The 26,827-nt window shown below is 39.9% G+C and overlaps 1 protein-coding gene across 4 annotated transcripts in view; it reads right to left on the bottom strand.

Annotated features, from left to right (window-relative positions):
- Nucleotides 1-383: 383 nt before the first annotated feature.
- The window catches only part of LOC142150954 (uncharacterized), a 60,418-nt gene continuing 33,974 nt past the window's right edge, over nucleotides 384-26,827 (bottom strand). For 2 of the 4 annotated variants that reach the window (XM_075206161.1, XM_075206177.1), the window contains exons 2-5: nucleotides 14,478-15,141; nucleotides 11,536-12,084; nucleotides 3,343-4,006; nucleotides 384-958 (exon numbers count right to left, since the gene is read on the bottom strand). In XM_075206161.1, coding sequence (XP_075062262.1) covers nucleotides 473-958; nucleotides 3,343-3,978 — 1,122 coding nt within the window. In that variant the 5' untranslated portion in view covers nucleotides 3,979-4,006; nucleotides 11,536-12,084; nucleotides 14,478-15,141 and the 3' untranslated portion in view covers nucleotides 384-472. Of the gene's footprint in view, nucleotides 959-3,342; nucleotides 4,007-8,092; nucleotides 8,297-8,612; nucleotides 8,683-11,535; nucleotides 12,085-14,477; nucleotides 15,142-26,827 lie in introns of those variants that run through there. The other 2 variants (XM_075206186.1, XM_075206169.1) reach the window with 2 other exon arrangements.

The raw sequence follows: 26,827 nt of genomic DNA, 5'->3' as shown, positions 1-26,827 counted from the left end.
TAATTCTATCTTTACCTCTATCACCATTCATATCATCTTTATTTACTCTTATTTGTATTTCCATTATTATGACCCTCTAACCCTATCTTCATCTCCCCTCTCCTGCACCATTTTACCCTAAATATCCACCTGGAACAATGACCTTAGCACAACGCCCCAAATACCATCAGGTTCCACAAACCTCGACCACATCACTATGACCACACCTCATGGACAAAAGCCGTGAAACCACACAGCGAAATCCCCCTACGGCTCGCGCTCCACGGCTACGGAAACATAATGTCAAAAAATATTTCCCTCTAAACTAAGACCTATGAAAGGGTCATCCCACCAATTAACAAGGATTTTAAAGAATACATTTGACTTCTAATGAGAGATTTTTCTTCAAAGAACATATTTATTATGTACCAATTGAGCATCTTAACACTTCATATTTCCAGAAGCCTTTCCTTATAAATCAATTTGCTAACATTCACTTATGAACTCTTCTCTTGTGGTTGAGTAGATTAGGCTTGTGCTTGAAGGATTTGTCACAGATATCGCAAGGAAACAAGGGGTGCTCATTATGTATCCTCTTGTGCCGCAGGAAGGTGGAAAGATGGGTGAAGCTTTTTTTGCAGTCAGGACACTGAAAGGGCTTCTTCCCAGAGTGGATCCTGTGATGTTCGCGTAGATAACCCTCCCACTTAAAGCACTTGTTAAAGATGTCACAAGCGAAGGGTTTCTCCTTTGTGTGACTGCGCATGTGCTTGATGAGACAGGATGATCGTTTGAAACTCTTGTCACAAGATTCGCACTTAAAGGGACACTGGTCAGAGTGTACTTTTCTGTGCTTATTCACGGCTCCTGGCAGCTTGAATTTCTTTCCACATATTGTACATTTGTATGGACGCAGGTTTGAATGTACCATACGGTGCTTAATGAGGTCTGTGTTGCGAATAAAGTTCTTTTTGCATACCTAGTAATGCAGACAGAAATTAGATTAGTATAAGACCAAGGTGAAATCTATGCAGCTCATTAAAGCAAGCAGCTCAAAGTTAAAATATCACTGAAATCACTGTTTCGCATTGTGTCTGGAAATTTACAAGATTGAGCTTTCATGACTGAGAAAATGAAACAATTCACTCATGGAAATAAGGTTCCAGTGCATACAGCGAGTTCAAATATATATATAAAATGAGTAAATTTACAGGGTTGTACTAAATCCCATTCCTTCCCGATAACAATAATTTGGGTTCCTTCTCTCTGGGGATAGCTACCTATCACCTTCAGCACTCTTTGTCTCTCTCCAAAGAAGAAGAGGTCTGACGCAGGCAGTAACTACAATGCTTAGATCCACTGTGTGTACTACTATGCTAAGAAAGGAGAAGCACCAAAAGGTATTCGGCAGAGGTCATAGCTATGTGCGAGTGCTAGGACCTGGCTAAAAAAGTTGGATGATGGGGCACCAGGGGCAGGACTAAAGGGAAAATACTATTATTGAGAAGGAAGAAGATTTAGTACAGGAGTTATTTAGATTAGTGTTTCTCAAACCCAGTCCTCAGGACCCCGAACAGTGCAGGTTATCCAGGTGACAAGGGATTATGCCACCTGTAAATATGTTACAATGTGTCAGTCAGTAATGAATACACCTGTGCTAAAGCAAGGAGTTATGGAAAACATGCACTGTTTGGGGTCCTGAGCACCAGGTTTAAGAAGCACTGATTTACAGTGGAAAACCTCTTTAATTAATTGCAAATATTTAAATAAAAGAAACAAAAAAACTACCAACTATTATTACAAAGTTGATGGATCTCAGTACCACATTATTATTATTATTATTACTTAATCTAATACCGTAGTAGATAATCTTTTTCCCAGTTTTTAATTCAATGGCCTCAGCTTTGGTAAATATGCAATTACAGATACAGAATGGATTACATTGAAATTTTGTGTTTACTATCCCAGAATTCAGACTCCGGCTCTCAACGACAGTGTATAACTCTTTAACATACTGTAGTGTTTGTGTTGTCACTTTTTAGTGACACAGGCATGCAAATAGAAGCATGTCTGCAGAGCTAACATGTGTTCTGTTTGATGTCATATAGTTTCAATACTAAACAGTTGCTAGCAGTTAAAATGAGTTGCAAACTGGAAGCTATGTTTCCACATTACCAAGACCAGTGCCAAGCGTTGGATGGAGTGGTGTAAAGCACACCGACACTGTACTGTGGAGCTGTGAAAACGTGTTCTGCGGAATGTTGATTCTCGCTTCTCTGTTTGGCAGTCAGATGTGTGAGTCTGGGTTTGAAGGATGCCGGGAGAACATTACCTCTCTGACTGCATTATGCCAACTGTGAAGTTTGGTGGAGGAGGGATAATGGTATGGGGCTGTTTTTCAGGGTTTGGGTTAGGCCCCTTATCTACAGTAAAGGGCAATCTTAATGCTTCAGCATACCAAGTCATTTTGGATAATGCTATGCTTCCAACTTTGTGGCAACAGTTTGGGGAAGGCCCTTTTCTATTCTAACATGACTGTGCCCCAATGCACAAAGCAAGAACTACAAAGACATGTGTTTGGTGTGGAAGAACTTGACCCCAATGAACACGTTTGGCATGAAATGAAACAGAGATTGTGAGCCAGGTCGTCTTGTAAAACATCAGTGCCCGACTTAATGAATGCTCTACAGAATGAATAGGCACAAATTCCCACAGAAACACTCCAACATCTTGTGGAAAGCCTTACAAGAAGAGTGGAAGCTGTTATCGCTACAAAAGGGGGACCAACTCCATATTAAAGTATATGTATTTGAATAAAATGTCATTATAGTTCCTGTTGGTGTAGTGTAGTGGTCAAGCGTCTGAATACTTTTGTCCATATAGTATATGTTTAAGCAAAACACGAGATGGGGAGTTGTTTCTACTGTATAAGAAATGTTATTGATGCCTAATAGCGAATGAGTTTGTTGCACATAAAACAAATAGATAAAACCTGGATGCAAATGGGACGTAAGTGTCCTGAACACATATGCTACTGGTGCAGACCTGCATAGATCTTAAGATGCATAAGGCTCAGAACATAAGCATAAATATGCTATTTTTACGAATGTATTTTTTGTGCGTAAATTCTGTACAATTTGCAACCAACTTTCCATCAGGCACAAGGTAATTAAAAACTGCAAAACCAAAAATGAAAGGCATAAATCATTAACAATTGGGATAACATGGCTGCATGCACAATATATTCCTACTTGGACATCCCTTTAAAAGAACAGGAATTACTTATGTGAAATTGGACGTGGGTCTCTAAACAAGGTCCAAGCCAGTACATCATATGAAATCTTGCCCTAATCTATTCCTTACCATGCATTTGTAAGGACGCTCTCCTGTGTGTATTCGCTGATGGTCAATGAAGTTTGCTAGGTGCTTGACGACTTTATCACATGTCTCACATTTAAAGAAAAACTTTGGTTCTGTAGCTTTAGAGCGGCAAGGCTGCTTAACTTTGTTTGTCCGATAACTGTTTTTTCTTCGCCTATGTCTGGGAGTCTTCATTTTTTCCAAACCATGTTGTTCAACTGGAAAGTCCATTTCTACCTCGTCTTTTACATGTTTTACTTGTAACTCAGTCTCAATACCACTCTCTCGTTTTATGGTTTTCCTTAAACGCAATTTAATATTCCCAGACAAAGATTGTGCATTTTTGTCTTTTTCCTCTTTAATTTCTTTATCCACATTAGGACATCTACTTTGTTTAGAAAAAGAACTTGTTCCAAATTCTTCTTTAACGTACTGCTCAGTGCTCACCACAAAAGATGCAGACTGAACAGGTTCTGCAGAAATAAATGCATACTGAGCCTCAGAAATCGACCTGACATCAGATATCAACCATTCAAGTGAATCCTCTTTTACGGTTAAGTTGTTGCTGTCGAACAATGGCCTGATGACATCTGAAGGATACACTTCTGGTTGATCTGAGGACCTCACTTCAAAATTCATTGCCGTGTTGTGTAGTCTTAGCTACAATCTAAGAAAAAAAAACAAAAAAACTATGTATTATAATTGTTAAGATATGTGATTTGTGAAAGCTATACTAGCATTTTAGTCCAACCATATTCTTAAGTAACCCCCAGTATCCACATTACCGCTTCTGAAGTGCAGTGCAACTAAAAGGAAAACTGTTATTGCTGCTTTGCTAATTTTTTTGTGGCATGTGCAAATCCCATCGTATTACAAATCATTTTTGTGGACATAAAATGGATCAACAATCAAAACAGATTAAACATATTCTTATTAATGAATGTTTCTTCTGCATCGACATGTTTTTTCATTTTTGGTTACCGTAAAGATCACCTCATCTTATCCGTACAGTTATGAAAAAACATTAAATGTTGATTAAAAACAAACAAGAATGATGAACTTGAAAGGAGTTTACTGTTTAGAGGGTTGAGTGATGCTAAAGTTACTTTGCATACATAAAGTAAAGCATTAATTTGTGGCTAAGGGGCCTATTTCTGAACCTCTGAAATGGTTTATATCCCCTAAAAACTGCAGTTTTCAGGGGATAACCGTGTATCAAGTAGCAAGGCTATTAATTATTAGTGGTCCTTGCCTCATTGATCACAAATCCAGTCCCCATAGGTGTTATGCCCTATTTATCAAACTCAGAAATTCAGGGCATAATCCCGACAGCTTACTCCATCCTATGGGAAGAGTATTGCAGGAGAAGGATGTTTGGATCCTCCCCAGCAGGCTTAGTGCTCCTCCCCATCTCAAACTGTACAGAGCCATAAGGGCCTGTACTATAAAATATTCCTATTGGAGGCGCTGTCCCAGCTAATCAATTTTAAGAAATTGCCAAATTAATTTCTGATCATTGCAATAACATGTATTAATTAACATGAGCAATATTAGATGGGTCATAAATAAGACCGCTAAGTATGCTCATAAAGAAGAAACAAAATCTTACTCAGGTTACATATGATTCTACGTTATTAAAAATGTTTGAATTGAACACAAAGAGAACTTGAATATGAATTAAATGCAAATTAATAGACTGATACAAATAAAAACTTAAGTGCCAGTCTAAATACATCATGCAACAATGAGGAATTACTTTTCACTTCAGTATGACAGCCTTTGTAACCCTCTGTTCAATACAACTTCACTGCAACTCAAAAAATGTACTGTATTACATCACTTAGCAGATTAGATGCTCACATATTTTTAGAAAATAAAAATTGGCCATCCACAAGACCATTAAATCCACATGTGGTTTCATTTTGTAGACTAAACACAGTAAATCCATCACACAGGGCTACAAAACGCTAGCCTTTTGCATGTAACTTTCATTTCTTACTTTCTCTCTCCCTTATTATTTTTTATTTATATAAAACATGTAGCCAAGCAGAAAGAGCAGAGGTGAGAGCTCAAGGTCCTGTGAACAATCCTGATCTCAAGACATCCCTAGCTCACTTCAAAAGCCATGTGACATTTGGGAGATCAATCTCTCCCTATTGACAGATAAACTCCAATGGTGGGGGGTGAGAGCTATGTGGAAAAAGGTTTAAAATCTTCTGACTTAGACAATAATGTGTGCATTTTCATGAGGGGGTCTATCAAGACTGAAATGTTCCATTGTTTCTCAATTGTGTTCCCTCACACACCAGGGGGTAAATGTATGAACCTCCGGATTCTTCAACTCCGGCGAGTACGGCATCTTCAGCGCTTAAATTTAAAGCAGCGCTGCCTTGTAAAGGGAAACTTGTAAAGGTAGACTGCTCGGAGTTGAAGAATCCAGAGGTTCATACATTTACCCCCAGGTCTTAACTAGTAAGTAGTGACTGATTTTTTTTTCCTATCTTATTTTCTGAAATTTATTTGTGCAACATATTGTATGTCTTGTTATTCATTTTTGTAAACAACTCAAGGTCTGGACATTTCTGAGGTATGTGATTTTTAGCCATATCACTTGCACCAGCTACAGGGCAGACGTAAGTGCCAACTGATAGGGATGACTGACACATATACATGCCAGAACGTGTATGCAAGTCAAAGAAACTATACTTTTTATGTACAGTACACATTAAGAACACTCTCATATATGTATTTCATATTAAAAGGTTTGTTTAAAATGTATTTATATTAATCATTATAGTATTAAGAGTGGTTAGTTTATTTAATACAATTTTTTTTGCATGCGGTCTGATGGGACTTTACATCGCAAACATGCATGTGCATATTCTACAGTCTATTGTGTCTGCATACCACAAGTACCGTAAAGCCAGAGTGTACTTATACGCATATTGAAATGAAACGTTTCTTGAGACCTGCTTGTATTTGAATAAGGGTGTACATGCTTGTTACGTGCAATTTTGTTTTTTACACGCAAGTTGTATTTGAAGATGAATCAGGCCCATAATCTGCTTCTGGTTCCATTAAACTGTTCCATCTAACAGAATATTTCAATTTTGAGCCTTCTTTCTTTAATAAAAAAAAAATGCATTCCCATTCACACAAAATAAAAACAAATCTTGTCCTTCTTTTATATTTGTGCAGTATTTCATCAGGAGAACGGTCAAACACTGACTGCAAATCAACCACATAGCATTGATACTTACATTGAAGATGCTATTGGCAAAATACAAATTCTGTTTAAACAAGATTTATTGAAAAATCTAATCCATTACTTTAAATAGGAATATTATCTGGGCCCAGGTTTTCCCCAGAGGGCCAGAAGTGATTGTTTAGTACCTATAAGCTGCTAGAAACTCTCTGCAAAGCACCTATCAACTGCACAAATCTAATACTCTACAACTCTAATCCTGGTGCTGTAATGAACTATAGGCTTCTGGTAATCCATACAGAATATTGGCAGTTATGCTATTGTCTGGCTGTTTCCAGTTGAAACTTGGTGCACTGTCTGCTTAGACTGCTCAAACTTAACCCTTCTGAGGCCTCCTGTCTCTCACTGTGTCAATATGTCAGACTGTTTCCACCTGACTCAGCACCCGTGGATACCTGAATCTTATTTTTTTTATTAAGTGACATGATCAGACTTTACTAATCTTGACAGAAAGGGCAAGACAAGTCATGCAACTTCTATGTCATGACTTGAAAAATATACCCATTCCACTGTCAACAGTTCTGGGGAAAGAGCCTGCCCCTCCGAAGCCTTCCACTTCAACGTAGGCACTAGATCAACTCGCTGGGAGTGAACCCTCTCTCCAATAAGTTTTGATGATGATCATCTCCTTTGAAAAGTGAGTGACTGACAAAATAGGGGAGGTTCAATCCGACTTATAATTTATTTTCGAAAGTTGAGAGAGGTGGAATTTTGTCTTGAGGATACCACCAATCTCCAATCTAGGCTCACAAGTTGCTGCTTCTAAACAAAAGCTGTTGGATTTGGAGGGAAGAGTGAGAAGGGATAAGATACGATTTATGGGGCCATTAAATAGGGTTGAGGTCTTCCTTCAAAAGTGTCTCATGGAAAAATTTGCATTTGCATCTCAGTTTGCAGTGGACAGTGCATCTCCTTTCGGTGAAGTCTCCCTAGCCAGGACCTCCGCCGTGTACCTTTATTGCTAAGTTTAAGCACTATAAAGATGCTGTTCTTAAGCTAGACAGACAGCAGGGGCCACAGAAAATATAAAAACAAAATACTTTGCCATGGAAGTACAAAAATGTCAAGCCCAATTCAGACAGGTTAAAAGAATTTTTGCGGAATCTCCAATTGCCATATGCAGTGTTGTTTCTAGATTATGAGTGATGGCCGAGGTAGATCAGAATTGTTTGCTTCTAGAACTCAAGTGATCTTTTCTGAGTGTTGCAAAAAGACACAGATTAACAGTCCATGTTTTAATTGTGAGTAACCTATTATATTGGAGTTAATACAAGACTGTCACCTGGACTCTGTCCAACAAAACCCTTATGGGATACTAAACATTTGGGCTATATTTATTGACTATACAGATATTTATAATCATATATTATTACAGGCATTAGATTCAGAAAGAAAGTATTTTTATTGCATTATTATATGGATGTAATTTATTGATCACTATTGATGTGATAGCAAAGTCACATTATTAATTATTAATAAAATGTTTACTTTTTAGCATTGTGTTGATCTGACTAGTCTCTGCGCTGTCTATTGCTATTTATTTTCATCTCTCATAAGGGCTGTAACTCTCGTTGGCATGAGATCATTATCCAACTCATCGCATCTTCCCCTCTTGATCATTCTTTACTAATGGGCAGCACCTATTTCTAGACTTCCAGCATCAGTAGATCGCACCTAGTACCTCTTTCTTCTCTTCTCCGTGAATAAAGTAATTAATTGCTTGTTAAGATGGCAAGAATTCTCGCTTCTGCCACACTCCTAATGTTACAAAATGTATAATATATTTTCTACTTTAGAAAATGCACAAATATTTATATGCATATAGCCTGCAAAACATGTATACACCTGCACAGATAACAATGGATATTCTATTCATGAACCATGTATGACTTAGTGGTGTACTGTCCGTAACCATCGTTACCAATAAAGATTGTCTGATGTGATTAGCGTGGTTCCAAAACACAGAGATTCAATAGCAAAAATATAACAAAGTATAACCAATACATACGCATGCGCACTGGATCCAGTAATAGCCCATCAATCCTGAAGTCTGTGTTTTCAGAGAAACTGTATCAGTGGCTGCTTATGTACAGTTTGATTTGAAATAAAGCAGTGATGATGTCACAATGCACACAAAGATAACACTAAGAGTTCTTCATTGGTTCAGGGTTTATGATGGTCCAGTACAATGCAGGTCATAGGTCAGAGAATTGAGAATCGAGAATTAATCTTATACTAATCATAACTAGTGACCTCTATATGCAATCGCTTCTCTGATGATGCTGATAAAATATAGATTAATATAAGACCAAACACAATACATTTCTTAGGACCTGAACCATAAATATATTTAATGTAAGTTTACCTTTATATAATAAATCTCTTAATATTAGTAATAAAAGAATGTTGGAAACTTTATTAAAAGTGAATTATTTTGCAGATGTGAGTGTGAATATAAATGTATTTACTGTATTTTCCTATGTGATTGCGAATTTAACTTTTGTACGCCGATGCGTACGAATCGCAATCGCACAGGAAAATACAACAACCAATATTTATTAATTTAAAATGACTTCATTTCCAATTATTTGACTACGACAGAGGTAATGCACACATTGTGTTACGGAAGTACTCTGCAGATGTGCTGAAATTTTACTATTAGTTATATGACTTAAACACTTCAATTAGTGGATTAGGCAGCCCTCTGACGTTACAAGGTGTCATACAGATGCACGCTCAAACCGCTATTAGTATAAACCAGTAATATACCAGTCTATTCTGTGATTAACTGAAAAAGATTGAAAAATGTTCATACTGCAAGACATATATTAAACAATAAATGGATATGTACTGATACTTGAAAAGATCCTCTGCACAAGTATTAATACATGGCTATTTCATACCTGGTTACCTGTAGCAAAGGAATCGGACATACAGCATGCTAGACATGTTTAGTTAAGCATACATATTTCATGTATACTATTTACGCTCAGTAATACAGATGAATAATGCGCCTGGGGGGTTGCATGATATGTCTGAGGGATGGCGTGATGCGTGATGTGGCAGGGGCTGACCTGATGTGGCTGGGAAGGGTGTGATAGATGTAATATTTTATTATAATGTATGTATTATATACTGCATGATCTGTTATATTCACTTATTGCTTGGTTTTCCATATTTACATTTTCCAACATTCAAGGATCCATGCAAGAATCCAGTACCAGGTTGTGAAAGCTGTAATAACAAGTAGGTGAGAGTAACACCATTTAAATATAATGGGGGAATTCAAATAGCCGGGAATGTCTGTGAGCCACTTTGCGGCAGAAATTTTACAGAAATCTTTTTGCGAGGGAAAATGACCATAGATTTCTACCGTAATTGCCGGCAAAGTGCCCTGCGCGATGTCTGCATGTCACATCGCCGGCAGTTGAATCTCCCTCAATATGTAGAGTCTAAAAAAGTGCAGCCACTCCCCATGTTGACAACGCATCCAAAACTATGTGGCCACGCCCTTTTGGTGGCATACAGTTGCTTTGCTGATCACTGATGGGGGGGGGTACAAGTTGCTGTACCGGGACCCCAAATTCCTCTTGGCAGTCCTGGGCATGCGCACTAATGCACTTAGGCACAACACATAGATGCAAACTCATCTGTACACAACAAAGATGGCGGCAGCGCCACAATAGACACTCACGCAAATCTTACCACTATGCCACCGACGTCACACCCCCACGTGATCGGACATGTAGAATAGCATTTCCAGCACGGAGACTTGCCAACACACGAACCTACATCTCGCCCACTATACCACTAATGACATATCCAGATCTAAACCAATCAAATAACACTATAGTACCAACAATCTGAACAAGCAATTAAATTACTAATTTTAGGTGGCAAAAATCGGCCCGAGGATTCAAATAGGCGGTGTCTTTACGCAGAACCCACTCTACGTGGTGAAACGCACTTGGTACTTTATTTCATATTTTTATTTCATTTTTAGTATTATTTTTATTGTCCTTCATCTTTAATTTTCCATTTACAATTATTACTTTTTGTACGCATCTAGTTTTTCTTTCTATTTTCCACCTGCTACTTCCACCTACTCATAACTCTATCCCATCTTACTACTACCTACTATCTGGTTTATTTGTACTGAAATCTCCAATCGTTATTAATATTCATTCCCGTTTCCGATATATGTTATATATGGTTCCGATATATGGTGTATATAATTCCCACCCTACTTGCACCTACATTTTCATCTCTACTCTACTTCCACTGTAACCTTAATTCGTCCCCACTTTTGCTTCTACCTATATCTACATCCCTACCTCTACAAACATTACTATTTCCATTTCTATCTTCTATTACACAGAGTTCTCCTTTGATCTCAACGTCACTTCATTAACCCCTTTTTTTCACCTCTAACTTCATTCTATCCTGCACCACCACATCCATCTAAAATCAAATTTCACTCCCTAGTTTACCTACACTTCCACTTGTGTTTATATCAACACCTGTAATTCTATCTTTACCTCTATCACCATTCATATCATCTTTATTTACTCTTATTTGTATTTCCATTAATATGACCCTCTAACACTATCTTCATCTCCCCTCTCCTGCACCATTTTACCCTAAATATCCACCTGGAACAATGACCTTAGCACAACGCCCCAAATACCATCAGGTTCCACAAACTTTGACCACATCACTATGACCACACCTCATGGACAAAAGCCGTGAAATCACACAGCGACATCCCACTACGGCTCGCGCTCCACGGCTACGGAAACATAATGTCAAAAAATATTTCCCTCTAAACTAAGACCTATGAAAGGGTCATCCCACCAATTAACAAGGATTTTAAAGAATACATTTGACTTCTAATGAGAGATTTTTCTTCAAAGAACATATTTATTATGTACCAATGGAGCATCTTAACACTTCATATTCCAGAAGCCTTTCCTTATAAATCAATTTGCTAACATTCACTTATGAACTCTTCTCTTGTGGTTGAGTAGATTAGGCTTGTGATTGAAGGATTTGTCACAGATATCGCAAGGAAACAAGGGGTGCTCATTATGTATCCTCTTGTGCTGCAGGAAGGTGGAAAGATGGGTGAAGCTTTTTTTGCAGTCAGGACACTGAAAGGGCTTCTTCCCAGAGTGGATCCTGTGATGTTCGCGTAGAGAACCCTCCCACTTAAAGCACTTGTTGCAGATGTCACAAGCAAAGGGTTTCTCCTCTGTGTGACTGCGCATGTGCTTGATGAGACAGGATGATCGTTTGAAACTCTTGTCACAAGATTCACACTTAAAGGGACACTGGTCAGAGTGTACTTTTCTGTGCTTATTCACGGCTCCTGGCAGCTTGAATTTCTTTCCACATATTGTACATTTGTATGGACGCAGGTTTGAATGTACCATACGGTGCTTAATGAGGTCTGTGTTGCGAATAAAGTTCTTTTTGCATACCTAGTAATGCAGACAGAAATTAGATTAGTATAAGACCAAGGTGAAATCTATGCAGCTCATTAAAGCAAGCAGCTCAAAGTTAAAATATCACTGAAATCACTATTTCGCATTGTGTCTGGAAATTTACAAGATTGAGCTTTCATGAGTGAGAAAATGAAACAATTCTCTCATGGAAATAAGGTTCCCGTGCATACAGCGAGTTCAAATATATATATAAAATGAGTAAATTTACAGGGTTGTACTAAATCCCATTCCTTCCCGATAACAATAATTTGGGTTCCTTCTCTCTGGGGATAGCTACCTATCACCTTCAGCACTCTTTGTCTCTCTCCAAAGAAGAAGAGGTCTGACGCAGGCGGTAACTGCAATGCTTAGATCCACTGTGTGTACTACTATGCTAAGAAAGGAGAAGCACCAAAAGGTATTCGGCAGAGGTCATAGCTATGTGCGAGTGCTAGGACCTGGCTAAAAAAGTTGGATGATGGGGCACCAGGGGCAGGACTAAAGGGAAAATACTATTATTGAGAAGGAAGAAGATTTAGTACAGGAGTTATTTAGATTAATGTTTCTCAAACCCAGTCCTCAGGACCCCGAACAGTGCAGGTTATCCAGGTGACAAGGGATTATACCACCTGTAAATATGTTACAATGTGTCAGTCAGTAATGAATACACCTGTGCTAAAGCAAGGAGTTATGGAAAACATGCACTGTTTGGGGTCCTGAGCACCAGGTTTAAGAAGCACTGATTTACAGTGGAAAACCTCTTTAATTAATTGCAAATATTTAAATAAAAGAAACAAAAAAACTACCAACTATTATTACAAAGTTGATGGATCTCAGTACCACATTATTATTATTATTATTATTATTATTACTTAATCTAATACCGTAGTAGATAACCTTTTTCCCAGTTTTTAATTCAATGGCCTCAGCTTTGGTAAATATGCAATTACAGATACAGAATGGATTACATTGAAATTTTGTGTTTACTATCCCAGAATTCAGACTCCGGCTCTCAACGACAGTGTATAACTCTTTAACATACTGTAGTGTTTGTGTTGTCACTTTTTAGTAACACAGGCATGCAAATAGAAGCATGTCTGCAGAGCTAACATGTGTTCTGTTTGATGTCATATAGTTTCAATACTAAACAGTTGCTAGCAGTTAAAATGAGTTGCAAACTGGAAGCTATGTTTCCACATTACCAAGACCAGTGCCAAGCGTTGGATGGAGTGGTGTAAAGCACACCGACACTGGACTGTGGAGCTATGAAAACGTGTTCTGCGGAATGTTGATTCTCGCTTCTCTGTTTGGCAGTCAGATGTGTGAGTCTGGGTTGGAAGGATGCCGGGAGAACATTACCTCTCTGACTGCATTATGCCAACTGTGAAGTTTGGTGGAGGAGGGATAATGGTATGGGGCTGTTTTTCAGGGTTTGGGTTAGGCCCCTTAGCTACAGTAAAGGGCAATCTTAATGCTTCAGCATACCAAGTCATTTTGGATAATGCTATGCATCCAACTTTGTGGCAACAGTTTGGGGAAGGCCCTTTTCTATTCTAACATGACTGTGCCCCAATGCACAAAACAAGGACTACAAAGACATGTGTTTGGTGTGGAAGAACTTGACCCCAATGAACACGTTTGGCATGAAATGAAACAGAGATTGTGAGCCAGGTCGTCTTGTAAAACATCAGTGCCCGACTTAATGAATGCTCTACAGAATGAATAGGCACAAATTCCCACAGAAACACTCCAACATCTTGTGGAAAGCCTTCCAAGAAGAGTGGAAGCTGTTATCGCTACAAAAGGGGGACCAACTCCATATTAAAGTATATGTATTTGAATAAAATGTCATTATAGTTCCTGTTGGTGTAGTGTAGTGGTCAAGCGTCTGAATACTTTTGTCCATATAGTATATGTTTAAGCAAAACACGAGATGGGGAGTTGTTTCTACTGTATAAGAAATGTTATTGATGCCTAATAGCGAATGCGTTTGTTGCACATAAAACAAATAGATAAAACCTGGGTGCAAATGGGACGTAAGTGTCCTGAACACATATGCTACTGGTGCAGACCTGCATAGATCTTAAGATGCATAAGGCTCAGAACATAAGCATAAATATGCTATTTTTACGAATGTATTTTTTGTGCGTAAATTCTGTACAATTTGCAACCAACTTTCCATCAGGCACAAGGTAATTAAAAACTGCAAAACCAAAAATGAAAGGCATAAATCATTAACAATTGGGATAACATGGCTGCATGCACAATATATTCCTACTTGGACATCCCTTTAAAAGAACAGGAATTACTTATGTGAAATTGGACGTGGGTCTCTAAACAAGGTCCAAGCCAGTACATCATATGAAATCTTGCCCTAATCTATTCCTTACCATGCATTTGTAAGGACGCTCTCCTGTGTGTATTCGCTGATGGTCAATGAAGTTTGCTAGGTGCTTGACGACTTTATCACAGGTCTCACATTTAAATAAAAACTTTGGTTCTGTAGCTGGAGAGCGGCAAGGCTGCTTAACTTTGTTTGTCCGATAACTGTTTTTTCTTCGCCTATGTCTGGGAGTCTTCATTTTTTCCAAACCATGTTGTTCAACTGGAAAGTCCATTTCTACCTCGTCTTTTACATGTTTTACTTGTAACTCAGTCTCAATACCACTCTCTCGTTTTATGGTTTTCCTTAAACGCAATTTAATATTCCCAGACAAAGATTGTGCATTTTTGTCTTTTTCCTCTTTAATTTCTTTATCCACATTAGGACATCTACTTTGTTTAGAAAAAGAACTTGTTCCAAATTCTTCTTTAACGTACTGCTCAGTGCTCACCACAAAAGATGCAGACTGAACAGGTTCTGCAGAAATAAATGCATACTGAGCCTCAGAAATCGACCTGACATCAGATATCAACCATTCAAGTGAATCATCTTTTACGGTTAAGTTGTTGCTGTCGAACAATGGCCTGATGACATCTGAAGGATACACTTCTGGTTGATCTGAGGACCTCACTTCAAAATTCATTGCCGTGTTGTGTAGTCTTAGCTACAATCTAAGAAAAAAGAACAAAAAAACTATGTATTATAATTGTTAGGATTTGTGATTTGTGAAAGCTATACTAGCATTTTAGTCCAACCATATTCTTAAGTAACCCCCAGTATCCACATTACCGCTTCTGAAGTGCAGTGCAACTAAAAGGAAAACTGTTATTGCTGCTTTGCTAATTTTTTTGTGGCATGTGCAAATCCCATCGTATTACAAATCATTTTTGTGGACATAAAATGGATCAACAATCAAAACAGATTAAACATATTCTTATTAATGAATGTTTCTTCTGCATCGACATGTTTTTTCATTTTCGGTTACCGTAAAGATCACCTCATCTTATCAGTACAGTTATGAAAAAACATTAAATGTTGATTAAAAACAAACAAGAATGATGAACTTGAAAGGAGTTTACTGTTTAGAGGGTTGAGTGATGCTAAAGTTACTTTGCATACATAAATTAAAGCATTAATTTGTGGCTAAGGGGCCTATTTCTGAACCTCTGAAATGGTTTAAATCCCCTAAAAACTGCTATTAATTATTAGTGGTCCTTGCCTCATTGATCACAAATCCAGTCCCCATAGGTGTTATGCCCTATTTATCAAACTCAGAAATTCAGGGCATAATCCAGACAGCTTACTCCATCCTATGGGGATAGTATTGCAGGAGAAGGATGTTTGGATCCTCCCCAGCAGGCTTAGTGCTCCTCCCCATCTCAAACTGTACAGGGCCATAAGGGCCTGTACTATAGCATATTCACCGGTACAGATTCCTATTTTAGGCGCTGTCCCAGCTAATCAATTTTAAGAAATTGCCAAATTAATTTCTGATCATTGCAATAACATGTATTAATTAACATGAGCAATATTAGATGGGTCATAAATAAGACCGCTAAGTATGCTCATAAAGAAGAAACAAAATCTTACTCAGGTTACATATGATTCTACGTTATTAAAAATGTTTGAATTGAACACAAAGAGAACTTTAATATGAATTAAATGCAAATTAATAGACTGATACAAATAAAAACTTAAGTACCAGTCTAAATACATCATGCAACAATGAGGAATTACTTTTCACTTCAGTATGACAGCCTTTGTAACCCTCTGTTCAATACAACTTCACTGCAACTCAAAAAATGTACTGTATTACATCACTTAGCAGATTAGATGCTCACATATTTTTAGAAAATAAAAATTGGCCATCCACAAGACCATTAAATCCACATGTGGTTTCATTTTGTAGACTAAACACAGTAAATCCATCACACAGGGCTACAAAACGCTAGCCTTTTGCATGTAACTTTCATTTCTTACTTTCTCTCTCCCTTATTATTTTTTATTTATATAAAACATGTAGCCAAGCTGAAAGAGCAGAGGTGAGAGCTCAAGGTCCTGTGAACAATCCTGATCTCAAGACATCCCTAGCTCACTTCAAAAGCCATGTGACATTTGGGAGATCAATCTCTCCCTATTGACAGATAAACTCCAATGGTGGGGGGTGAGAGCTATGTGGAAAAAGGTTTAAAATCTTCTGACTTAGACAATAATGTGTGCATTTTCATGAGGGGGTCTATCAAGACTGAAATGTTCAATTGTTTCTCAATTGTGTTCCCTCACACACCAGGGGGTAAATGTATGAACCTCCGGATTCTTCAACTCCGGCGAGTTCGGCGTCTTCAGCGCTTAAATTTAAAGCAGCGCTGCCTTGTAAAGGGAAACTTCCCTTTACAAGGCAGCGCTGCTTTAAATTTAAGCGCTGAAGACGCCAAACTCGCCGGAGTTGAAGAATCCAGAGGTTCATACATTTACTCCCAGGTCTTAACTAGTAAGTAGTGACTGATTTTTTTTTCCTATTTTATTTTCTGAAATTTATTTGTGCAACATATTGTATGTCTTGTTATTAATTTTTGTAACCAACTCAAGGTCTGGACATTTCTGAGGTATGTGATTTTTAGCCATATCACTTGCACCAGCTACAGGGCAGACGTAAGTGCCAACTGATAGGGATGACTGACACATATACATGCCAGAACGTGTATGCAAGTCAAAGAAACTATACTTTTTATGTACAGTACACATTAAGAACACTCTCATATATGTATTTCATATTAAAATGTTTGTTTAAAATGTATTTATAGTAATCATTATAGTATTAAGAGCGGTTAGTTTATTTAATACAATTTTTTTTGCATGCGGTCTGATGGGACTTTACATCGCAAACATGCATGTGCATATTCTACAGTCTATTGTGTCTGTCTGCATACCACAAGTACCGTAAAGCCAGAGTGTACTTATACGCATATTGAAATGAAACGTTTCTTGAGACCTGCTTGTATTTGAATAAGGGTGTACATGCTTGTTACGTGCAATTTTGTTTTTTACACGCAAGTTGTATTTGAAGATGAATCAGGCCCATAATCTGCTTGTGGTTCCATTAAACTGTTCCATCTAACAGAATATTTTAATTTTGAGCCTTCTTTCTTTAATAAAATAAAAATGCATTCCCATTCACACAAAATAAAAACAAATCTTGTCCTTCTTTTATATTTGTGCAGTATTTCATCAGGAGAACGGTCAAACAGGGACTGCAAATCAACCAAACAGCATTGATACTTACATTGAAGATGCTATTGGCAAAATACAAATTCTGTTTAAACAAGATTTATTGAAAAATCTAATCCATTACTTTAAATAGGAATATTATCTGGGCCCAGGTTTTCCCAGAGGGCCAGAAGTGATTGTTTAGTACCTATAAGCTGCTAGAAACTCTCTGCAAAGCACCTATCAACTGCACAAATCTAATACTCTACAACTCTAATCCTGGTGCTGTAATGAACTATAGGCTTCTGGTAATCCATACAGAATATTGGCAGTTATGCTATTGTCTGGCTGTTTCCAGTTAAAACTTGGTGCACTGTCTGCTGAGACTGCTCAAACTTAACCCTTCTGAGGCCTCCTGTCTCTCACTGTGTCAATATGTCAGACTGTTTCTACCTGACTCAGCACCCGTGGATACCTGAATCTTATTTTTTTTATTAAGTGACATGATCAGACTTTACTAATCTTGACAGAAAGGGCAAGACAAGTCATGCAACTTCTATGTCATGATTTGAAAAATATACCCATTCCACTGTCAACAGTTCTGGGGAAAGAGCCTGCCCCTCCGAAGCCTTCCACTTCAACGTAGGCACTAGACCAACTCGCTGGGAGTGAACCCTCTCTCCAATAAGTTTTGATGATGATCATCTCCTTTGAAAAGTGAGTGACTGACAAAATAGCGAAGGTTCAATCCGACTTATAATTTATTTTCGAAAGTTGAGAGAGGTGGAATTTTGTCTTGAGGATACCACCAATCTCCAATCTAGGCTCACAAGTTGCTGCTTCTAAACAAAAGCTGTTGGATTTGGAGGGAAGGGTGAGAAGGGATAAGATACGATTTATGGGGCCATTAAATAGGGTTGAGGTCTTCCTTCAAAAGTGTCTCATGGAAAAATTTTCATTAGCATCTCAGTTTACAGTGGACAGTGCATCTCCTTTCGGTGAAGTCTCCCTAGCCAGGACCTCCGCCGTGTACCTTTATTGCTAAGTTTCAGCACTATAAAGATGCTGTTCTTAAGCTAGACAGACAGCAGGGGCCGCAGAAAATATAAAAACAAAATAATTTGCCATGGAAGTACAAAAATGTCAAGCCCAATTCAGACAGGTTAAAAGAATTTCTGCGGAATCTCCAATTGCCATATGCAGCGTTGTTTCTAGATTATGAGTGATGGCCGAGGTAGATCAGAATTTTTTGCTTCTAGAACTCAAATGATCTTTTCTGAGTGTTGCAAAAAGACACAGATTAACAGCCCATGTTTTAATTGTGAGTAACCTATTATATTGGAGTTAATACAAGACTGTCATCTGGCCTCTGTGCAACAAAACCCTTATGGGATACTAAACGTGGGCTATATTTATTGACTATACAGATATTTATTATCATATATTATTACAGGCATTGGATTCCGAAAGAAAGTATTTTTATTGCATTATTATATGGATGTAATTTTGATCACTATTGATGTGATATCAAAGTCACATTATTAATTATTAATAAAATGTTTACTTTTTAGCATTGTGTTGATCTGACTAGTCTCTGCACTGTCTATTGCTATTTATTTTCATCTCTCATAAGGGCTGTAACTCTCGTTGGCATGAGATCATTATCCAACTCATCGCATCTTCCCCTCCTGATCATTCTTTACTAATGGGTAGCACCTATTTCTAGACTTCCAGCATCAGTAGATCGCACCTAGTACCTCTTTCTTCTCTTCTCCGTGAATATAGTAATTAATTGCTTGTTAAGATGGCAAGAATTCTCGCTTCTGCCACATTCCTAATGTTACAAAATGTATAATATATTTTCTACTTTAGAAAATGCACACAAATATTTATATGCATATAGCCTGCAAAGCATGTACACACCTGCACAGATAACAATGGATGTTCTATTCATGACCATGTGTGAATTAGTGGTGTACTGTCCGTAACTATCGTTACCAATAAAGATTGTCTGATGTGATTAGCGTGGTTCCAAAACACAGAGATTCAATAGCAAAAATATAACAAAGTATAACCAATACATACGCATGCGCACTGGATCCAGTAATAGCCCATCAATCCTGAAGTCTGTGTTTTCAGAGAAACTGTATCAGTGGCTGCTTATGTACAGTTTGATTTGAAATAAAGCAGGGATGATGTCACAATGCACACAAAGATACCACTAAGAGTTCTTCATTGGTTCAGGGTTTATGATGGTCCAGTACAATGCAGGTCATAGGTCAATTCAAACGATGCCTCTTCAAAAGTGGGGGCAACTCACTCCAACAGCTGGGTAAATGTCTTGACTCAGGGAACCACCGAAAATCTGGTTCAAACTAACCCATTAACAGAGTATCTTTGAGAATTAATCTGATACTAATCATAACTAGTGACCTCTATATGCAATCTCTTCTGTGATGATGCTGGTAAAATATAGATTAATATAAGACCAAACACAATACATTTCTTAGGACCTGATCTGTAAATATATTTAATGTAAGTTTACCTTTATGTAATAAATCTCTAAGTCTTAGTAATAAAAGAATGTGAGTTGGAAACTTTATTAAAAGTAAACTATTTGCAGATGTGAGTGTGAATATAAATGTATTTACTGTATTTTCCTATGTGATTGCGAATTTAACTTTTGTACGCCGATGCGTATGAATTGCAAACGCACAGGAAAATACAACAACCAATATTTATTAATTTAAAATGACTTCATCCAATTATTTGACTACGACAGAGGTAATGCACACATTGTGTTACGGAAGTACTCTGCAGATGTGCTGAAATTTTACAATTAGTTATATGACTTAAACACTTCAATTAGTGGATTAGGCAGCCCTCTGACGATGCAAGGTGTCATACAGATGCACGCGCAAACCGCTATTAGTATAAACCAGTAATATACCAGTCTATTCTGTGATTAACTGAAAAAGATTGAAAAATGTTCATACTGCAAGACATATATTAAACAATAAACGGATATGTACTGATACTTGAAAAGATCCTCTGCACAAGTATTAATACATGGCTATTTCATAATAGAGATCTGTCAAATGAACCCGACAATTAGTCCAGCATGCTGAAAGTGATTGTATTCTAGTATGTAAACGTGGTATAAAGAAAGACTGAACAACAGGAGCTTTGATCATTAATTCATCAAACAGCCACATAGATATTGTAGCACTAGACATATCCAGATGGACACATCTGAATTTACATTTTGAACTTGATTGTGCAGTGTATGCAGGAAGCATTTGTATGCGTAGATGTCAGTGTGGATTTACAAAATGGATAATAATCGCATTTGAGGATATTTTATTACTTAAGCTGTATAAATTATTAAATTGCCTATTTCAAGAGCAATGGGACAAATAGAACGAATTTGTAGTACAACTAATAACTTCCTAACGTGTGCAATGTAAAAGCATCACATTTTTGAGGCCAGGATTAAATGAACCTGAGTGTCAGCTCTCCTTCACCTCCTGCTACCCACTGACTTGCCTTGCTTTTGCAGCCGATGATTACGACTGATGAAGAGCACAGATCTAACAGTAATCGAGTATAGTGTGTACACAAATCAGCATGCTGATCGGGACTTTTGTTTGTTGTTGGTAAAACGCTAATAGTTTGAAGTTTCCTGTAGTGTGTACTATCGCTATCAATAAATATTGTCCACTGCGATCAATGTGGTTTCAACGCACAAAAGAGATTTAATAGCAAGATGTAACAAATTACAATAAAATAAAGTTCAGCTGATACATACGTAGCGCACTAAATCCAGCAAATAGTCATTCAGTCCTGAAGCCTGTGGTCAAAGTAGACTGAATGATGGTCACAGTGCCTGGTTTATATACAGTTTGTCATACATAAAAAACAGTGATGATGTCATAAAGTAAACAAGTCAATTGTAAAGGCATTCTCCATTGGTTCAGGATTTAGGACAGTCCAGTACAATGCAGGTCATAGGTTGGTTCAAACGATGCTCTGTAAGGGTGGGGGGCAACTCACTCCAACTGTTCCCTACATGTCTTCTCTCAAGAGGCCACCAAAATAGTGGTTCAAACCAGCCTATTAGCATTCCAAACACAATATCATTTTGAGCATTAATCCTTTATCATTCATAACTTGCATACACAGGGTGCAATCGCTTAGCCGATAGTAGCAGATTTCTGATGGTAAAAAGTGGATTAGTATGACACTAAACATACTTTTCCTATAACCTGAACCAGGGCCGAACTGGGACTAAAAATCAGCCCTGGCATTTAAAGTACACAGGCCCACCTCAGTTCCAGATAATAATAATAATAATAGTAACAACAGTACTTTTTGAAAAGATCATTGTTTCATAATCAAAGAATCTATGAAAATATGCTGCTGTCAAACAGAAGTATGCTTGAGGAACAGCCCCCTTACACCTCCTGTGGTTCCCCAGTTTACGTGAAACTACAAGTCACAGCATGCCCCACAATAGGCTGGCAGGTATACTGAGACATCTAGTTCTACAGAAGCTGGAGGACTACAGTGCGTTGGGATATGTTAATATAGTCCTCTGTGGATCAGCTGTTTTCTCTCTGTTACCTGCCGTGTCCTGTGAGATACAAATGTATTACGCGCAGCTTGACTTTCTATTTATTATTATTATCATTTATTTGTTAGGCGCCACAAGGTTTCCGCAGCGCCGTACACAGTACAAACAGTAGACCATACAGGGTGACAAAGTACAGAACAATAAACACAAAGTACCAATACTTCACAACTCCGGACAGACATATGGGTAAAGCCGGAGCAGAAGAACAAGTATGGAGACAGGAGGGGAGAGCGGCCCTGCTCATACGAGCTCACATCCTAAGGGAGGGTGAACAAACAGGCACAAGAGGGAGCCATTAAAGTAAGGGAGAGAAAGTCGGGGCTAGGGGAGAGAGGGAAGTACGAGAGAGGGGGGTTAGCGTAGGAGCAAGAAGGTTAGGGTTAAGTGGATGGATGGTAGGCTTTGAGGAACAGGTGAGTTTTAAGTGCCCGTTAGAATGAGCAGAGACTAGGTGAGAGACGGATGGAGCGAGGGAGGTCATTCCAGTGCAGGGGAGCAGCTCGGGAGAAGTCTTGGATTCTGGAGTGGGAAGAGGTAATCAGAGTGGAGGAGAGGGGACGGTCATTGGCCGAGCGCAGGTAGCAGGCAGGGGTGTGAATGGTGAGGAGGTTAGAGATATAGGGGGCAGTAGACTGGGAGAAAGCTTCGTAAGTGGTGGTGAGGAGTTTGAAAAGGATCCTATAGGGGAAGGGGAGCCAGTGTAAGGCATGGCAGAGAGAGGAGGCAGAGGAGAAGGGGTGTGAGAGAAAGAGGAGTCGGGCAGCCGCGTTCAGAACAGAACGAAGGGGGCGAGGTGGGAGAGGGGGAGGCCAGTGAGGAGAAGGTTACAGTAGTTGAGGCGGGAGATGATGAGTGCGTGGATGATAGTTTTGGTGGCGTCTTGTGAGAGGAAGGGTCAGATGCGGGCGATGTTGCGCAGCTGGAAAGCGACAGGTTTGGGCAAGAGATTGGACATGGGGGGCGAAGGAGAGAGAGGAGTCAAGGGTGACGCCCAGGCAATGGAGCTGGGTGACAGAGGAGATGGTTGTGTTATTTACAACGATAGAGAGGTTGTGGTGGGAGGGGAGCCTGGGGGGAGGGAAGACAACAAGTTCAGTTTTTGAGATATTAATTTTGAGAAAGCTCGAGGACATCCAGGAGGAGATGGCAGAGAGGCAATCGGATACACGAGAGAGGAGAGTGGGAGAGAGATCAGGAGAAGATATGTAGAGCTGAATGTCGTCAGCATAGAGTTGATACTGAAGACCGTAGGAGGAGATCAGAGCCCTGAGGGAGGAAGTGTAAAGCAAGAATAGAAGGGGGCCGAGAACAGAGCCCTGGGGGACTCCTACCGGGAGAGGGGAGGGGGTGGAGGAAGAGCCAGATGCGGAGACAGAGAAGGTGCGGTTGGCGAGGTAAGAGCAGAACCAGGCGGGGACAGAACCAGAGAGGCAGAGAGAGAGAAGAGTTTGCAGAAGGAAGGGGTGATCCACGGTGTCAAAGGCCGCAGAGAGGTCGAGGAGGATGAGTATGGAGAAGTGACCCCTGGATTTGGCTGAGAGGAGGTCGTTGGTAACTTAGGCCAGGGCAGTTTCGGTAGAGTGGAGGGGGCGGTAACCAGATTGGAGAGGGTCGGGGAGGGAATTGTCTGAGAGGAAATTGGTGAGACGAGAGCAGACTATCCGCTCAAGTAATTTGGAGGCGTAGGGGAGAAGTGAGATGGGGCGATAGTTGGCGAGGGAGGTGGGGTCAAGATTGGGTTTTTTGAGGATGGGAGAGATGAGAGCGTGTTTAAATGAGGAGAGTACAACACCTGAGGCGAGTGATAGGTTGAATAGGTGTGCAATGTAGGAGCAGGCAGTGGGAGAGAGAGAGCGAAGGAGGTTAGAGGGGATGGGATCTAGTGGACAGGTGGAGGGTGGAGAGGAAAGAATAAGGGAGTGAACTTCATCGCCCGATGTGGGGTGGAAGGAGCACCAGAGTTGTCTGTTGGATGGGGGTGGAGCAATAAGGGCAGGGGGAGAGGGGATGGAAGAGATGTTAAGTCTGATGGCCTCAATTTTGGAAGAAAAAAAAGTGGCGAAGTCCGCAGCGGAGAGGGAAAGTGGAACAGGAGGAGGGGGGGAGAAAGGAGGGAGTTGAAGGTGAGAAAGAGGCGGCGGGGATTAGAGGACTGAGAAGAAATGAGGGATTTAAAGAAGGTTTGTTTAGCAAGGGAGAGGGCAGAGCAGAATGAGGAGAGGATGAATTTAAAGTGAAGGAAGTCAGCGAGGGAGCGAGATTTCCTCCAGAGGCGTTCGGCAGTGCGGGAGCACTTTTGGAGTAAGCAGGTGAGTTTGGAGTGCCACGGTTGGGGAATGAGGCGGCATCGGCGGATAGGAGAGGCGGGGGCGGCAGCATCAAGGGCAGTAGTGAGTGAATGGTTGTAGAGAGGGGACGCTTGGTCTGGGCAGGCCAGGGAAGGAAGTGGAGCGAGGAGAGAATAAAGAGAGGAGAAAAAGGTAGGGTCGATCGCTTCAAGGTTGCTTCTGGTGAGAGTGGCTTTCGGCAGGGGGGGGCAGGGGAGGAGGACAGAGTACAGGAGAGGAGATGGTGGTCCGAGAGTGGGAAGGGAGAGTTAGAAAAATCAGAGAGATTGCAGAGATGAGAGAAGACTAGGTCGAGGGAGTGGCCAAGACAGTGGGTGGGGGAGGAGGTCCACTGGGTGAGGCCAAGGGAGGTGGAGAGGGTAAGAAGTTTGATGGTGGCAGGGTCAGAGCAGTTGTCAATAGGGATGTTGAAGTCGCCGAGTATGATGGAGGGAAGGTCAGAGGAAAGGTAGTGGGGGAGCCAGGCAGCAAAGTTATCCAGGAAAAGGGAGGTATGGCCTGGGGGGCGGTAGATGACGGAGACACGGAAATGGATGGGAGAGAAGAGACGGATGGAGTGAACTTCAAAGTAGGAGAAAGAGCGGGAAGGTACGGTGGGAATGACCCGGTAAGTGCAGCAGGGGGATAGGAGGAGGCCCACTTCACCTCCAGGACGCTCATCCGGTCTGGTGGAGTGGGTGAAGAAGAGGCCCCATTAGGATAGGGCACAGCATAGGGCGCACCAGTATCAGACAATGGTATGTACAGGGCCAGGAAGAGAAATTTGGGGCCCGGGTATAGTGAACTTTTGGGGCCCCCTCCATAAAGGGGCAGGAAAGAAACTGTGTGCCACTGCATAGCTGCGGCGCTGAAAAGGGCGTGACCACATTTTGTTGTGGGCGTCGCCAACATGAGGTATTTATACATTATAATAAAACATTACATTTATCACACCCTCCCAGCCACATCATGCCACCCCCCTAGGTACATTACGACACCCCCAGTCCACTGTACTTATCTATGCCTCTGGTGCTGCTGACATCCATCAGAGTGGGAACTTCCTGTAAAGTTAGCAGGGAAGCTCATATTCTCATTAGATTACCAAATCTTGTGAGACTTAGAGCTCCTTGGCTTGTTCTGCTGACTGTGTCCTATCCAGGGACTGGCAGCTGCTATTAGACCAATACACAGGCAATACTGTGTGCTCTACTGTTAGTTGCATTCAGCTCTACCTTCACGAGCAGTACAGTGTGAAGCGGGACATACCTCCCAACTGTCCTTGTACTTGGACCAAATCTCACTAAGCGAGACAGTCACCTAAATTCAGGACTTCCCCACCAGATTCAGGACAGTTGGCAGACTGTGCTGCTCTCTCCTACCTATTCTTGCCACTTTCACCACATGTGGCTGCAGGTGTCTTTAGTTGCTGCTTGCCTGGATCCTGGAATGTTGGAGGCCCTATTTGGAAAAAAAATGGCTACGTATAATTTAGAAAACTCCAACCAACCCTGGTGTTTAATCAGTACAACCCATGTTTTATAATTAGGCCTCCCTCCAGCCCCAACATTAAAATACTAGTATTCACATTTAATAAATAAACCTATTTCCCTCCCTCTAAACAACCCCAGCAATAAATTAAATACCATTTGTGTTTAGTAAATATACCTTCACTGCCATTAAATATTTCATATTCACATTTAATAAATATACATTATTTTTTCCCCAAACAGCCCCACTTTCAATTAATAGCTCCCAAACCACCCCAACATTAAATTAAAGGTCCAATCACCCCTTCTTAAATTGATAGGCCCCAATATTAAATTAAATTGACTTACATCACCCCACAAATAAAATAGCACCAGTTAAATGATTAGCTCCCACCTAAGCTCCAGCATTAAATTAATAGCCTACCTCCCACATTATATTAAAACTCTCCCCCTTCCCTCATGCCTGAGTATGTGCCCCCAATTGATATTAAGCCACCATAGAGCCCACAAATCATATTATGCCACACAGAAATGCCTCAATTCATATTATGCCATACAGTTGTGCCCCCAAATCAAATTATGCCACAATACTGCTCCAGTTCATATAATAGTGCCCCCAAATCATATTATGCCACAATAGTGCCCCAAATAATATTATACCATACAGTAGTGCCCCAAAATCATATTATACCATACAGTAGTG

Source organism: Mixophyes fleayi, chromosome 1 (assembly GCF_038048845.1).
Source record: "Mixophyes fleayi isolate aMixFle1 chromosome 1, aMixFle1.hap1, whole genome shotgun sequence".
Classification (NCBI taxonomy): Eukaryota; Metazoa; Chordata; class Amphibia; order Anura; family Limnodynastidae; genus Mixophyes; species Mixophyes fleayi.
The sequence above is the reverse complement of the archived record's forward strand: the minus strand, read 5'-3'. Positions and strand labels throughout refer to the sequence as shown.